This window comes from Coffea arabica, chromosome 10c (assembly GCF_036785885.1).
Source record: "Coffea arabica cultivar ET-39 chromosome 10c, Coffea Arabica ET-39 HiFi, whole genome shotgun sequence".
In the NCBI taxonomy this organism is placed as follows: domain Eukaryota; kingdom Viridiplantae; phylum Streptophyta; class Magnoliopsida; order Gentianales; family Rubiaceae; genus Coffea; species Coffea arabica.
Window position 1 is genome coordinate 12,625,148 of NC_092329.1, and position 13,437 is coordinate 12,638,584.

The window sequence follows — 13,437 nt, forward strand, 5'->3', positions numbered from 1 at the left end:
TCTTGATAACCTTACCTTGCTTCTTGGAACCCTTGATACATATCTTGATAAGGGGGATTGATACTTGAAATCTTGAAACTAAACAAACCTCCATTCTTGATCTTGAGTTGCGGCTGACCTTTGTACAAACACCACACAAAAATCTTGTGTCTTGAAGGTGGGATTCGAAATTCAAAAGAAAGAAAAGCATTCTGGTTGCACAAAAGAAAAAGAGAGAAAGAAAGAAAGAGGAACCAGAGTTGGATCACAAGAAATAAGAAACCTTCTTGAAATAGGCAACCTTCTTGACAAAGGAAACCCAAACCGCCTTGGATTTGCTAGGGCAAACCCTAGCCACCACCAAAGCTGTCCACTTCAGACTTCCCTTGCTTGAATTGGGGAAACCAGCCGCCAACACCAAAACACCCATAACCCAAAATCACCCACAAAAAAAAATTGATCCCAACTTCCAAAGAAAATTCGGCCGCAAGCAAAAAGTGGGTAAAGTCCTTCTAGGATACTAAATTTCCGCCATCTTGTTCTTGTGTCAATCGAACCTTGCGTTCTGTCCACACCACAAATTGGTATCTTGAGTCATTTTTGCAGATTGCTAAAAGTGTCCAAAAGGAGTCCGTCCTAATCTAGTCTTAGAGTCCTTGTCGAAGTCAAACTTCCCCAACATTTGAGTCACCCTTCTGCGGACTAAATCAGAAAAAAATTCCAGAAAAAATTCTTGCTTGTATAATTGCTGTTTTGAGTCATCATTTAGACTTCAAATTTCCAAATTCTCATACACCACTTTTGGGGACAAACTTGGTTGGCGTTTGGTTGAACTACTTGAGGGAAATTTCTGATTTCTTCAAGGGGGCAATCAAGGGTTTTGGAAGTGAATGGTGAGATCATTAGAGTGTTCTAAACACTTGAGGATACACGAGAGTGAGTGAAACACGTAAGGGAGCGAGTGAGGACTGTTCTACTAATTTTTGTTGAGTTTTGCAGGTAATAAAAGTATGAGACAAACGAATGCTCAACTGGAGCTTCACCATCTTGTGCCTAAAGGAGTAAATACTGTGGCATTGCGTGAGATAACTGAGCAATTGGAAATCATCAAAGCTCAAAAAAATGATTGGTTTTATACACGTTGCCATATCAAGGATAAAGTTTGCAGCTTAGCCATTGATAAGGGTTGTGAAGTTAATCTCGCAAGTACTGTCTTGGTTGAGAAATTGAATCTTCCAACCATTGATCATCTTCAACCTTACAAGTTGCAAAGTGATAGGGGTGATATTTGGATTACTAAGCACACTTTTGTTCCTTTTCGTATTGGTCAATACGTGGATGAGGTGTTGTGTGATGTGGTTCCCATTCAAGTGACGCATGTGCTGTTGGGACAATGGTGGATGTTTAATTGTGAAGTCAAATATGATGGATATACTAATAAGTATTCCTTCACATTTAATGGCCGTCATACCAGGCTTGTGTCGCTTAATTCTAAGCAACTTTGTATTGATCTAGCATACATGAAGAGTGAGCAAGAGCGTTATAGTATGAAAAAAGAGCTAGATGAGGGAATTGTGACTGAAGATGTAAAATTCGAAGGAGTTGAAAAGGAGAAAGAGGTTGAGAATAATGAGGGGAAAAAGTCAACTACTGAGCATGAGAAAGAGATTAAAAATTCTAAGAGTAAGCTGATTGCGAGAAAGGATGTGAGATCATATGTTTTTTCTAACGATCTTAACTCTACTTTGTTTAGTGTTTCTACTTTTATGCAGGTTAAGCAAGGAAAAATTGAATTGATCTTGGCATGTTCTATGCCTAAATCCATTGGTGAATATCAAACTTTTCATGGATTTTGCATCTTAGGTGTTGTATCCCTTTGTCATCCATTGATGTTCAACTTCAACCATGAGCCTGATTTGCTTGTTGGGAGGAATAATGAAGTTTCAAAGGGAGTTTCTACACTTGAAACTTGTTATAAACTTCCTTTTTATTTCGTTAGTGATAATTCTTTCCTCATTGGTCCAAATTCTGATTCCTTACAACCTGATTTTATTCTTCAATTTGAAGGTTCAGAAGCTGCCTATCTCGATCTTACTCCATGTGTGCAAGATAGGCCATACCAACAACAACTTGCAATGAATTTTGTAACTTTGCAAAATCATGTCCGGGACTTTTCTAACCTGATTGAGCATCACTATGAAAATCCTTATCTTGTGAATGTGAATGGTAAGCTGTCAAGTGATTTTATACCTACAAATGGTAATCGTGTGATTTATTGTGTAGGTCCAAATTCGACCATTCATGACACAGGACTGATTAGAGAGCTTTGGAGTGGTTGGAGTCAAGCCTTGAGTTTCCCATGGCAGATTGTGAGCATTTTCAAGCTGACCAAGAGACATGTGCACCGAATTACAATAATCATGACGTATGCAAGTATCATTCATTCTAAGAGAGCCAATATGTGGAGATTTGAAGTTTCATACTGCCAATTCTTGTAGTACTATTCATTTCCAAACATGATTTGAGGACAAATCTTTTTCAAGAGAAGGGGAATGATACGAAATATGGGCAGCTTATGGGCCATGTTTTGGGCTGCAAGAGATTGAATCTTTTAGTAATAGTTAGTAGTTTATTTTCCAGATTTCTATTTTATTTGCGAGGAATAAATTCGGTCCAAGACCTCATGTTGAGTTGGATCCGATTTATAGAGTCTAGGCTCACCATTACTTAAGTTGGTTAATTAGCTTTTATTAGGGTTTTCCCAAGTTACTTTAGGTTTTCAAGTTGTATGGCTATATATAGCCAAGACAAGAGACCTTTATGATCAGTTTTGAGCATCAATAAAATTGTGAGTTTTCACTTTTCTCTTTCCAAGAGAGCCTCTTTGAATACTTGAGAATTAATCTCAAGTTGTTCATCGAACTTATCAATCAAGTAGTCTCCTTGATTGTGGCGTTCTTCTATCTATACTTTTGGTTCACTAAATTTGCTAGTCGTGGGTTAAGAAATCTCCTTAGTTCGTGGCTTGTGATTCTAGAAGGGTCAAAGTTCCGCCAAACATCCCAACTTGGTGTTCGTCTAGATCCGTCTCACATCAGAGAGACTCCAATTTGGTGATTCAATTATAGGTAACGAAGTCAGGAGCACCTTCAACTTATCGAACACCTTCTTACAATTCTCGTTGAATTCAAACCCCACGTCCTTTTACAGAAGTTTCAGGGTGCCCCAATTTTTAAAAAAATTCTTAATAAATCTTCAATAGAAACCTACATGTCTAAGAAAAGAACATACTTTCTGCATAGACGCAGAGTAAAGTAAAGGAGATACAACATCTATCTTAACATTATCAATTTCAATGCCCTTAGATGACACGACATGATCTAGAACTATCCTATACTCAACCATAAAATGACATTTTTTTCAATTAAACACTAGGTTAGTTTCAATACACCTTTTTAAAATTAATGTCAAGTTATATAAGCAGTCATCAAAATTATCACCATAGATACTGAAGTCATCCATGAATACTTCAATTATTTTGTTCACATATTTCAAAAAAATATTCATCATACATATCGGTAAGGTAGTGTGGGTATTACACAATCCAAAAGGCATTATTCTATAAGTGAAGGTACTGAAAAGGCGTGTAAAAGTCGTCTTCTTCTGATCCTCATATGCTATGGTAATTTGAAAGTAATCTGAAAAATTATCTAAGAAATAGTTTTAAATTTGACATGTCAATCTCTCAATCATTTGATCAATGAAGAGAAGGAAAAAGTGATTTTTTTTGTTACAACATTTAATTTACAATAATTAATACATTGGTGCTATCTAGTGGGTTTTTGGACAGGTACTGTCATACCAGCCTTTTTGGGTATCGCTTGAACTGAACTCACCCATGGGCTGTCAGAGATGGCAAAAATGATCCCCACATTTAAGAGTTTGAGTATCTCTTTCTTTACCACTTTTATCATCAAGAGATTCAATCTCCTTTGTGGTTGTCTTACTGGTTTCGCAACCTCCTCAAGTCTGATTCGATGCATGCACAAGGATGGGTTTATTCCTTAAATGATGACTATAGTCCATCCTAAAGTGTCTTTATGATCTCTTAAAATTCGAATCAGTTTATCTTCTTTCTTAGGAGATAACTTTGTTGAGATGCTTACAAAAGTCTCTTTCTCACCCAAATATGCATATTTCAAATGGTTAAGTAGAGATTTTAACTCCACAACGGGTGCATGTACAATGAAAGGTAACAATTTTTGATGAGTTTCAAGTACAAAAATAGGAGCAAATCCATACCTGAATGAGGTAGATTCCAATGACTGCAATGCTCCAACCATATATTTCAGGTCTATACCCCATTTCACATTGCAAGTCGATTCCAATTCGAGATGCTTAGTTAGGACTATTTCCAACTCATCCCTATCATCCAATTCAAACACTTTCGGCACTAAAGGATCAATCATACTCACAACAAATATAGACTTAGTCTCATAAGGGTATTTCATGGAGTCAAAAATATTAAAGTGAACTACCTCCCTATCAAATTCCATTATTATGGTACCCTTGTTAACATTAATTCTAGTATGGACAGTACTTAAGAAAGGTCTTTCTAAAAAAATAGGTGCGGGATTAGGGAAGCGCTCATCACCCATATCAAGAATATAGAAATATACAGAAAATACTGATTCGTTAGCCTACACTAAAACATCTTCTATCAACCTATCAAGATATGCATTCGAGTGATCCGCTAATTAAATGATGATGTCTGTCTCTTTTAATGGGCCAAGATTTAATGAAACATATATGGCTTTTGGCATCACATTTATAAAAATTCCTAAGTCTAACATAGCACTCCTGATTTTAGTATTTCCTATTTTGCATGGAATGAAGAATATATCTGGATCCCCACATTTCAGTGGGAGCTTTCTTTGCAATACCGCGGACACATTCTCCCTCACAACTATCTTTTCATCTCCCTTCAGTTTCTTCTTATTTACATATATATCCTTCAAAAATTTAGTGTATCTAAGTATTTGCTTGATTGTGTCTAACAATGGAATGTTTATTTTCACCCTCCTGAACATATCTAGGGTCTCCCTTTCTTTCTCCTGCTTCTTTGGTTTCGCCAATTTGTTAGGAAAAGGTGGCGGATTAGTCACAATTTTAATAGGAGAATCAGAGGTTATCTGAGGAATTGCATTGCTTCCTCCTTCATCTTTCAACTCTTTATCAATTTGATCCTGACTCTTATCCTTAGGAATTGTAGGCCCTTTAATTTTCTTCCCACTTCTAAGGATCATGACACTCACGTTCTTTAGGTTAATTTCGGGTTAAGATAGAAGTCTTCCTTTCGTTTGAGACTTCAAGCGATGTAATGTAAAGGTCATTTGGCTCAACTGATTTTAAATATTTCTTATGCTTGTGTCCGTCTTTTGTTGATATTGAATGGCATTCTGCTGGAATTGCATGGTGTTAGATACCAGCGTCTTAACCATATCCTCAGGAGACATGTCAGCATTTGATGAATAAGGCTAAGGTTTCGACGGGCACTGTAGTTGAAAACCTTGCTGCCTATTAAGAAAAGAATTTTGGTGCTTGTTGCCTCTATAACTGAAATTCGGATGGTCTCTCCAACGCGGATTATACGTGTTGAAGTAAGAATTATACTGCCTACGAGATGCAGGCACGTTGCCACTCATGCTCACTTGTTCTAACCCTTCATCATGTAGTACTGGACACCCATCTGTGGGATGACTCGTGTCCTTACATATACTGCATGCTTTAGTTTGCCGTAAATTTTCTACAGCCATTTACTGAACCATAGATGTCAATTTGGACAGTTGTTCCTAAAGTGTTGTAATATTCACTTCGTTCATACATCTAGTTAGCACATCCTTTCTTGTACTAAACTGCTGAGAATTTTTAGCTATTCCTTCAGTCAACTCCCGAGGTTTTCGAGGGATTTTATTTACCAGAGCACCTTCACTTGTAGTGTCGATGATACTTCTGTCTCTGTAAAGAAGACCCTCATAAAATTATTGAATGAGAAGTTGTTCGCTTATTTGATATTGAGGACAGCTAGTGCACAACTTTTTGAAACTCTTCTAGTATTCATAGAGAGATTCTCCGAAGTTTTGCTTGATACCTCAAATTTCTTTCCAAAGACTTGCAGCTCTAGAAGCAGGGAAGTATTTCTCAAGAAAATTCTTCTTCATATGTGTCCATGCTGTAATACTCCCCGCAGGTAGATAGTATAACCAATCCATAGCAGCCCCTTTTAGTGAGAAAAAGAATGCTCGTATTTCAATTTGTTCCTCAATCGCACCAGGTGGTTTCATACTTGAATATATCACGTTAAACCCCTGAAGATGTTTGTGAGGCTCTTCACTTGACAAATCATGAAAGTTAGGAAGAAGGTCAATTAAATCTGATTTCAACTCGAATGTAACATTTTTGGCAAAATCAGGAAAGGTTATGCATAAAGGCTGCTGATTAATATCAGAAGTAGCTAACTCTCTCAAGGTTCTCTCATTATTTACTATGATGATTTCTTCTTGCTCAAAATCACTCGAGTAGTCACTCGAAAAATATCTCAACTCGATTGTCAAATTGAGTCCTAGGAATACAGTAGATGTCTGTCTCTCCTTACATTTCTTGGTCTCTTTCCTCAATCTACATGCTTTTTTCTCGATTTTGAGATCATAAAGCAATTCTCCTGTATAAGAAGAACGAGACATAAATGAACAAAAATATCAGGAAACAAAATAAAATAAAATAAATTTAGAAAAAAAAAACCAACGTTAGTTCCCGGCAACGGTGCAAAAAATTGACAGGTGTTGAGACTGTGCAATAATATAAACTTACCCAACAAAAATATAAATTTTGTATACATTGGCGAGTAGGTTCAAATCTACAGGAACTGAGGATAATTTATTTCTTCTAGAATACAGAGAAAGGGGAATTTTTATAAAATTGGGGATAATTAAACAACTCAAACAAAAATAAATAAACAACCAGTTAATAAAATAATTCACGAAAGTAAGCAAGAATTAGATCCATGGTAGATACAACCTCTCAAACATAGTTCATTCATTCGATCATTGATGCAAGGTTAGTTCGCTCAATTCATTAACAGGTCAGTTATAGTCGTCAACAAGTTCTGACGACCAACTTTTTCTTAGCTTATTGATAACCATGATACGACCATTGATCACCTTTAACTAGAAAATAACCCTAAATACAACCGTAGGGTTTAATTTTTCAATTGCATTAAGAATTAGAAAAGTTTAACTCTATTCAATAACACGCCAAGAGGGTTATTTACATTACATTTCACATTCTCCTAACGTGTGTAAATGTTAGTTATCACTAATATTAATCGACTAAATAATTATGGATTTAATTGATGAATTTGACAATAGATTATTAGGTCACTTTGAATATTAGGCCCTTGACATTCAGTTAACGGAATAATCTTGAGAAATTAAAATAGAGAATGCACAAATATCAATAAATTGAAGGAGCAAGTTGAGATTAGTTCGATCTCATGGATGTTCAGGACTACGTCGTTGAGTTGATCTTTGACTAGATTAGAAACTTAACCACGTCTTATAGAGAAATTTCCACGTGAATAAGTTGAATTCATTGACATCAATCTTTTGCCCCGAAATGATATGATATTTATTCAAATGAAAAAGTAAGGGAAGAAGACAACTTGCTTCTATCTTGCGGCCAACTAACCTCCTCCCTATGAAAACCTAAGTGACTAGTCTATATACTAGTCAGTTTCCTAGCCGAATAAGAAATAAAAAATAAGGCAAGCACAGATATTGCCTTCTTCTTGTTCCTGTTTCCCAATGCTAGTAAACTACTAATCAACAAAAGGAAAGAATTGGTCCAATATAACTTGAAATCGGATTTGTCAATTTTTTTTGGAAGCTTCCTACATGCACACAATCCCAAGAATCTGGACTTGACAGCATGACTTCAAGAAAATTGCCCTTTTTATCATTTTTTCACTCCATCTCCTATAATTAGATCCAAATACCAAATATAAATAGAATCTGACAATTAAAACAATATTTGGCAAGTATAAAAGGGAAATTAACCATAAATTTAATAACAAATTACACCCTATTAGAAATTATATTTGACAAATTTTCTCTAGCTAAAGAATATTTTCCTACGAAGACCAAGAAAGTTGAGTTCCTTATCAACTGGAGAAAAATTATAAGATTTGTTTTGACAATGTTAGATAGTGAAATTATGAGATTTGAGATCTTCCAAGATCGCATGTGATTTCTTATATTCATAGTTGGGTGTAAAGGTTCCATCGCAAGGATCAATCCTACAAAATTAATGGTTATGTCTTCTTGTGGTTCGTGCATCAAGCTTATTCATCAAACTCTTCGAGTTTGATGATATCCCAGGTTTAGGAACCGTCATCTGTATCCATTAATCTGTCTAGGAACTCATTTAAGATTCTAAATTAGCATATTTTCCTAGCAGATAGATGTAATTTTAGTAATTTTCTAATTATTTTATTTCCTTTTCTAATTAGATGTTTTAGGAGTTTATTTTTTCTTAGGTTAAAATACAATAAATCCCCCTGTGGTTAAGGAAATTCACACGAAACCCCCTCATTGTTTAGAAACACCCACTTAACCTCCTCTGTGCTTTGAACTTTTTTGAATTTTACCTGCTAACCAGTTGGGAAGCTAGCGAGTGATATTGACGCGACCTAATGGTCACTTGTGACTGGAAGAGACTCAATTATGAAATAAGATACTAGTTTTCATTCCAATTTTGCCTTTACTAGTTTTCATTCTAATTTTGCCCTCCATGTCTCTTACAAATGAAACCTACTATAGTTGTAGTTCTGCAAATGGAAAAAAATGAATAGAGAAATGCAAAACTACGACAAAGAAGTGTAAGAGTGCAGAGCAGTTTTGGAGGGGAAAAAAAGAGCTTTAGAGAGGAAAAAAAACTTTATTCAAAGGAGAAACCAAAAATGTCAAGCTCCCAACACTTTGGCGATGGATTGAGGGACCTAAGGTACCAAAACCGGCGATGTTTCTGTAAGAATAAAGCAAAGATTAAAGTAGTGAAATCTGAAAAACCATCAAAAGGTATGTTGTATTTTATATGTGATACTGGTGCTTGTTCATTTTGGGCATGGTGCAACCCAATTAGTAGAGAGAGAGGCACAATGAATCATCCTGCCAAAGTCCATACGTGGAAGGGGTTTCACCAATTGGACCTACAACAGCGGAAAGAATTTTCATGTTTGCGCAAGGGATGGAAAGTAATAACTATAATATCATTATGGGATTACAATCGAAGATTCACAATATCGAAACAATGATGGGACTGATGAGGTTGATAATGATGCTATCTGTAGTTATGTCTCTTTTGTCACTGGTTGTTATATGTATGAGATGAATTTTGGAAAAAAATTGTAATGTAAAAGTAGTATAATAGAATCTGGAGTTGGGACAAATTATAGAGTAAAAAATGTGCAGAAAATGAGGGAGTTGGGCATAATAGTAGATTTTGTCATGCCTAATATGTTGTCACATCTTGGTTTCAATTACATGTAATGAAGTACACATTCATGTTTCAATTAAGAAGAACGAATGAAGCTGCTTTTGTTATATGACATTGAAAAAATACATGACAAAAAAATTGAAAGTCTCGAAATTTCATTGCAATGAACTTGTCATATTAAGTCATCTTCAGCAAAGATATGACCTGTAATACTGCCATCCACAAACACAAAAATGCGGCATATTGCCACAATCATACCACAATGGTATCCTACCATAACATGTGTGATGACCCCACTTCTCCTTAGGGCGAACCCTAGGATTTCGGTGGGCCGCCTACCTAACTCTCGCCAGGGCTCAATACGAGTCAAATTTAAACTTAAAGATAAACAACCAGTAATACAAGTTAATATAAAAAAAGTTGTTTCCTTGAATAATCATTCAAGTCTTACCTCACAAAGTTTCCAAAAGGTACATCAAATTTTCCCCAAAAATACAACCATCCAAAGTTGACTAAACCATTTACATTCAAATTCTAATAAAAAAGTAATCAAGTCAGTTTCTCCAAAATCTTTCTATTCCGAACTCCTGTTAAGGAAAACAAACTACTGGGGTGAGCTAATGCTCAATGAGACCAAGAAAAGCATGCAACAAATAAGTTCAAATAACAATGACACTTGTACAAGAAATATAGTTAGAAAGTTCATGTAATTCACAAATAACGGTAAAACATAATCAATAAGGATACGGGAGCTTTCAGGAGCTAAATTCTCATTGCTTTGCCAAGGCTTGATCCAATACCCCCGTGTGGTGACACTCCGTCAACCGGTAGGTAGCAAGTCCGTAAAAATCTTGCTTACTTCCTCCATCTCTCATTTCACCCTTTTAGATCCGTAACCAAACACTCACTGAAAGGGTAGTACTACTCAAGTATGTCAAACAAGATCTCAAAAGATCAACCTTATAATTTTCTTACGGTTCACCAGGCTTCTCGACCAATCCCATGCCAGCTCGAATGGCAAGGTTAGCCAATAAATTTTGGGCGTCCCTAGATATACAAGTACAATTTGTCAAGTTCACGCAAGTCAATTGTCAAGTCATGTTCACACAAGTCAATTGTCTAGTCAGGTAAAAGAGAACGAGTGCGATAAAGTATACACTTGTCTCGATAAGACCAAATCACTTAATTAACAAGAAACAATTCAAGTATTTAGCAACAAGTCATGCATTTGACACTCATCGAAATCAAGAGTGTAAAGCAAGAACAAGGCAAGATCAAACGAGCTTCTCAGGATCCTCTTTGTGAGACCCCGATTAGTCCTTAAGTGTGATAGTAGGTGAGGTGAATCATTTGTGCGGTAAAATTGGGTTTTAGGGCTTATTAGAAAACCCTAATTTGGGTTAGGATTGAAACCCTAGTTTTTGTATTGATCACAAGTTCGAGTTGTAGTTATAGTTATTTATGCTAGTGTGTGTTTTAGTACAGGTAAGTATAGGATTTGATCCATTTTATATAGTTTAAGTGAGTTTAAAAAGTTAGAAAACCCTAAGTTAGCAAAACCTCTAGTGTTATGATTTATTTGAAACCCTAGGTTGGGTTTAAAACCCTAATTTTGCTTATGACAAAAGATTGTTGTTTAATTGCTTTTATGTGGAATAAAGTATGTTTAAGTATGGGTGATTAATATAGGAGAGTGATTAGTGAAACAATTAAGTAAGATTAATTAGTTTGGACTAGATTAAGTTTAAGTCCTATGGAGTAAATTGTAAGGAGTTCAAATGTTCAAGGGCAAGAGTTGAATAAAAGGTAAGTTGAAGTGTAAGGGTTAAAGGAGCAAAATGGGAACTTTTATGTGATTGGGTGTTAAGAAAATATCTTCTAATGCCTTGACTAGACTTAGGACTAAACTTATATCTAGAAGATTCAAGAGAGAACCAAGCTTATAAACAACAAAACACCAAAGGAAAACCAAAGGAAAAGAAAGAGAGAGAGAGCCGAATTTGAGAGAGAAGGAAAAGAGGAAATTTCTTCCAAGTTTTCAAGTTTAGCCACTCATCTTGGTTTTGGAGCTTGAAGTAACAACCTTAGCACTTGATTGTGGTAGTTTGATCTCTTACAAAGCCTACTTGAAGGTAAGTCATCTCTCTTGGAAGTTAAAGTTTGATGCTTAAGTCTTGAATCCATGAAAAGTGATGCTTTTGTTGTTTTTATGATCTTATATGATATAGATGGTGATTATATGGAGTTTAATGGTGCATCTTGGTGATATTTTGCTGCTTAAATTTCGGTCAAGCCAAGAGAAATTAGGGCTTCTTGTTATAGGTTTTCTTAGTTGATTTGGGTTGGTGATTAAACTTGATAATGGAACTTTTGGTGTGATTATCTCATTTGAATGGTGGGTTCTTAACAAAAGCAGATTTGGTTATGAAACCCTAATATAAATGGAAGTTAGCTTAGCTTGGCTAGGGTTTAGTTGGTTAGGGTTTTTGAAGTGAGTAAAAAACTAGTGAAATTGGATTCTAGACTGTGGTTGGTGTTTGGTAATTTTTGTGGTAATTTGGGTAGAACATTTCGGACCATTGGTAGGTCTTTTAGAATCTGGTATAGGTAGTATTGTTTGGTATGAATTTGGCCAGGAAGCTTGTATGAGAACCATAGAAATGGACTGTGCGGTTGCGGCGCGCGAAACTGGCAAAACTGGAAACAGGGCAGTCCACAAATCCGAACTTGAGTTCTATTTTTCTTTAAGTTCCGTGCTGATTCAGAAGTTTCTTAAAACATGAAAGTTGTAGCTTCTTGAGTCCTTAAGGTGCCTGCAAAATTTCAGGTCAAACGGATCAGTGTAGCCCAAGTTATAGCCAAAACACTTGCTCCTGTTTTGAACACTGGATTGTGTTACGTTTTTGAATTTTGCTTCTGACCATGCTCTGTTTATCTTGATAACGTGTGAATTGGGTATTGATCCCTTCATAAGAGATGTAGATCTTGGTCTTATCTTCGAAATGATATAAAGTGCGTTCAAATCCGAGATCCGTAGCTCTAGTTATGATCAAAATAAGATCGGGTGTCAGAACTGCCTTCGAAGTTGGACAGTTCTGACAGGAACTTTGGACCCATTTTTCCCTATGCTCTGTACTGATTCAGTTTTTGGTCAAAACACAAAGGTTATAGCCTTATAAATGAATTTTTGAATGCCTCTAGAATTTCTTGATTCCGATTTCTGAGTCGTGAGTTATGGTCTTTCAAACAGGGCCTGTTTGGTAACCCGAAATGAAATGGCTGGAACTGTTTTATCATTTTTGCTCTAGTTCTATTGAGATCTGACTTGAGGTTTCTTCATGAAAGTTGTAGCACTTCTTCTTAGTTTCGCAATGGTACTTCATTCACTTAGATCCGATAACTATAGCCTAGAATTTGATCAAAACAGTTCTAGGTGCCAAATCTGCCCGTTTCCATTTGCCGGCCGTTTCCGATTTTCATTTGCCATTTCCGCGCTTGCATGTGCCGATTTTGCCGTTTTACTTGAATTATGCATGTTAGTAACTGTTTGTGATATATTGTGATCCAATCTTCTATTTCAGACGGTGGTGAGCTAGACGGAGCCGGTGGGTCCTACTAGCTACTACACGTGACATGATCTCCGCTCTTTTGCTATACTTGCTTTTTGTGTAAGTATTCAAGTCATTTGTTTGTATACGTTGCTTATGTGTTTTGAAATGAATGTAAGGGTGTTTAGGCGAGGGTGTACTTTATCACACTTGATCTAAACCCTAATTTGCACTTGTGTTCCTTTATGAGATGTGTATACATGAATTATTTTGCTGTTGAACCCCTCGAACTTGTAGTTCGGGGAGACGTTTGTGGGGTCGATCTCAAGATCTAGACGGACTATTCGAGTCGGTTGGG

The 13,437-nt window shown here is 36.1% G+C and overlaps 1 protein-coding gene across 1 annotated transcript; it reads right to left on the reverse strand.

Moving 5' to 3' along the window:
• Positions 1–4,736: 4,736 nt before the first annotated feature.
• On the reverse strand, positions 4,737–5,285 carry LOC140015789 (uncharacterized). The gene has a single exon (XM_072068609.1). It carries the CDS (start codon positions 5,283–5,285, stop codon positions 4,737–4,739), a length of 549 nt encoding a protein of 182 aa, XP_071924710.1.
• Positions 5,286–13,437: the final 8,152 nt, after the last annotated feature.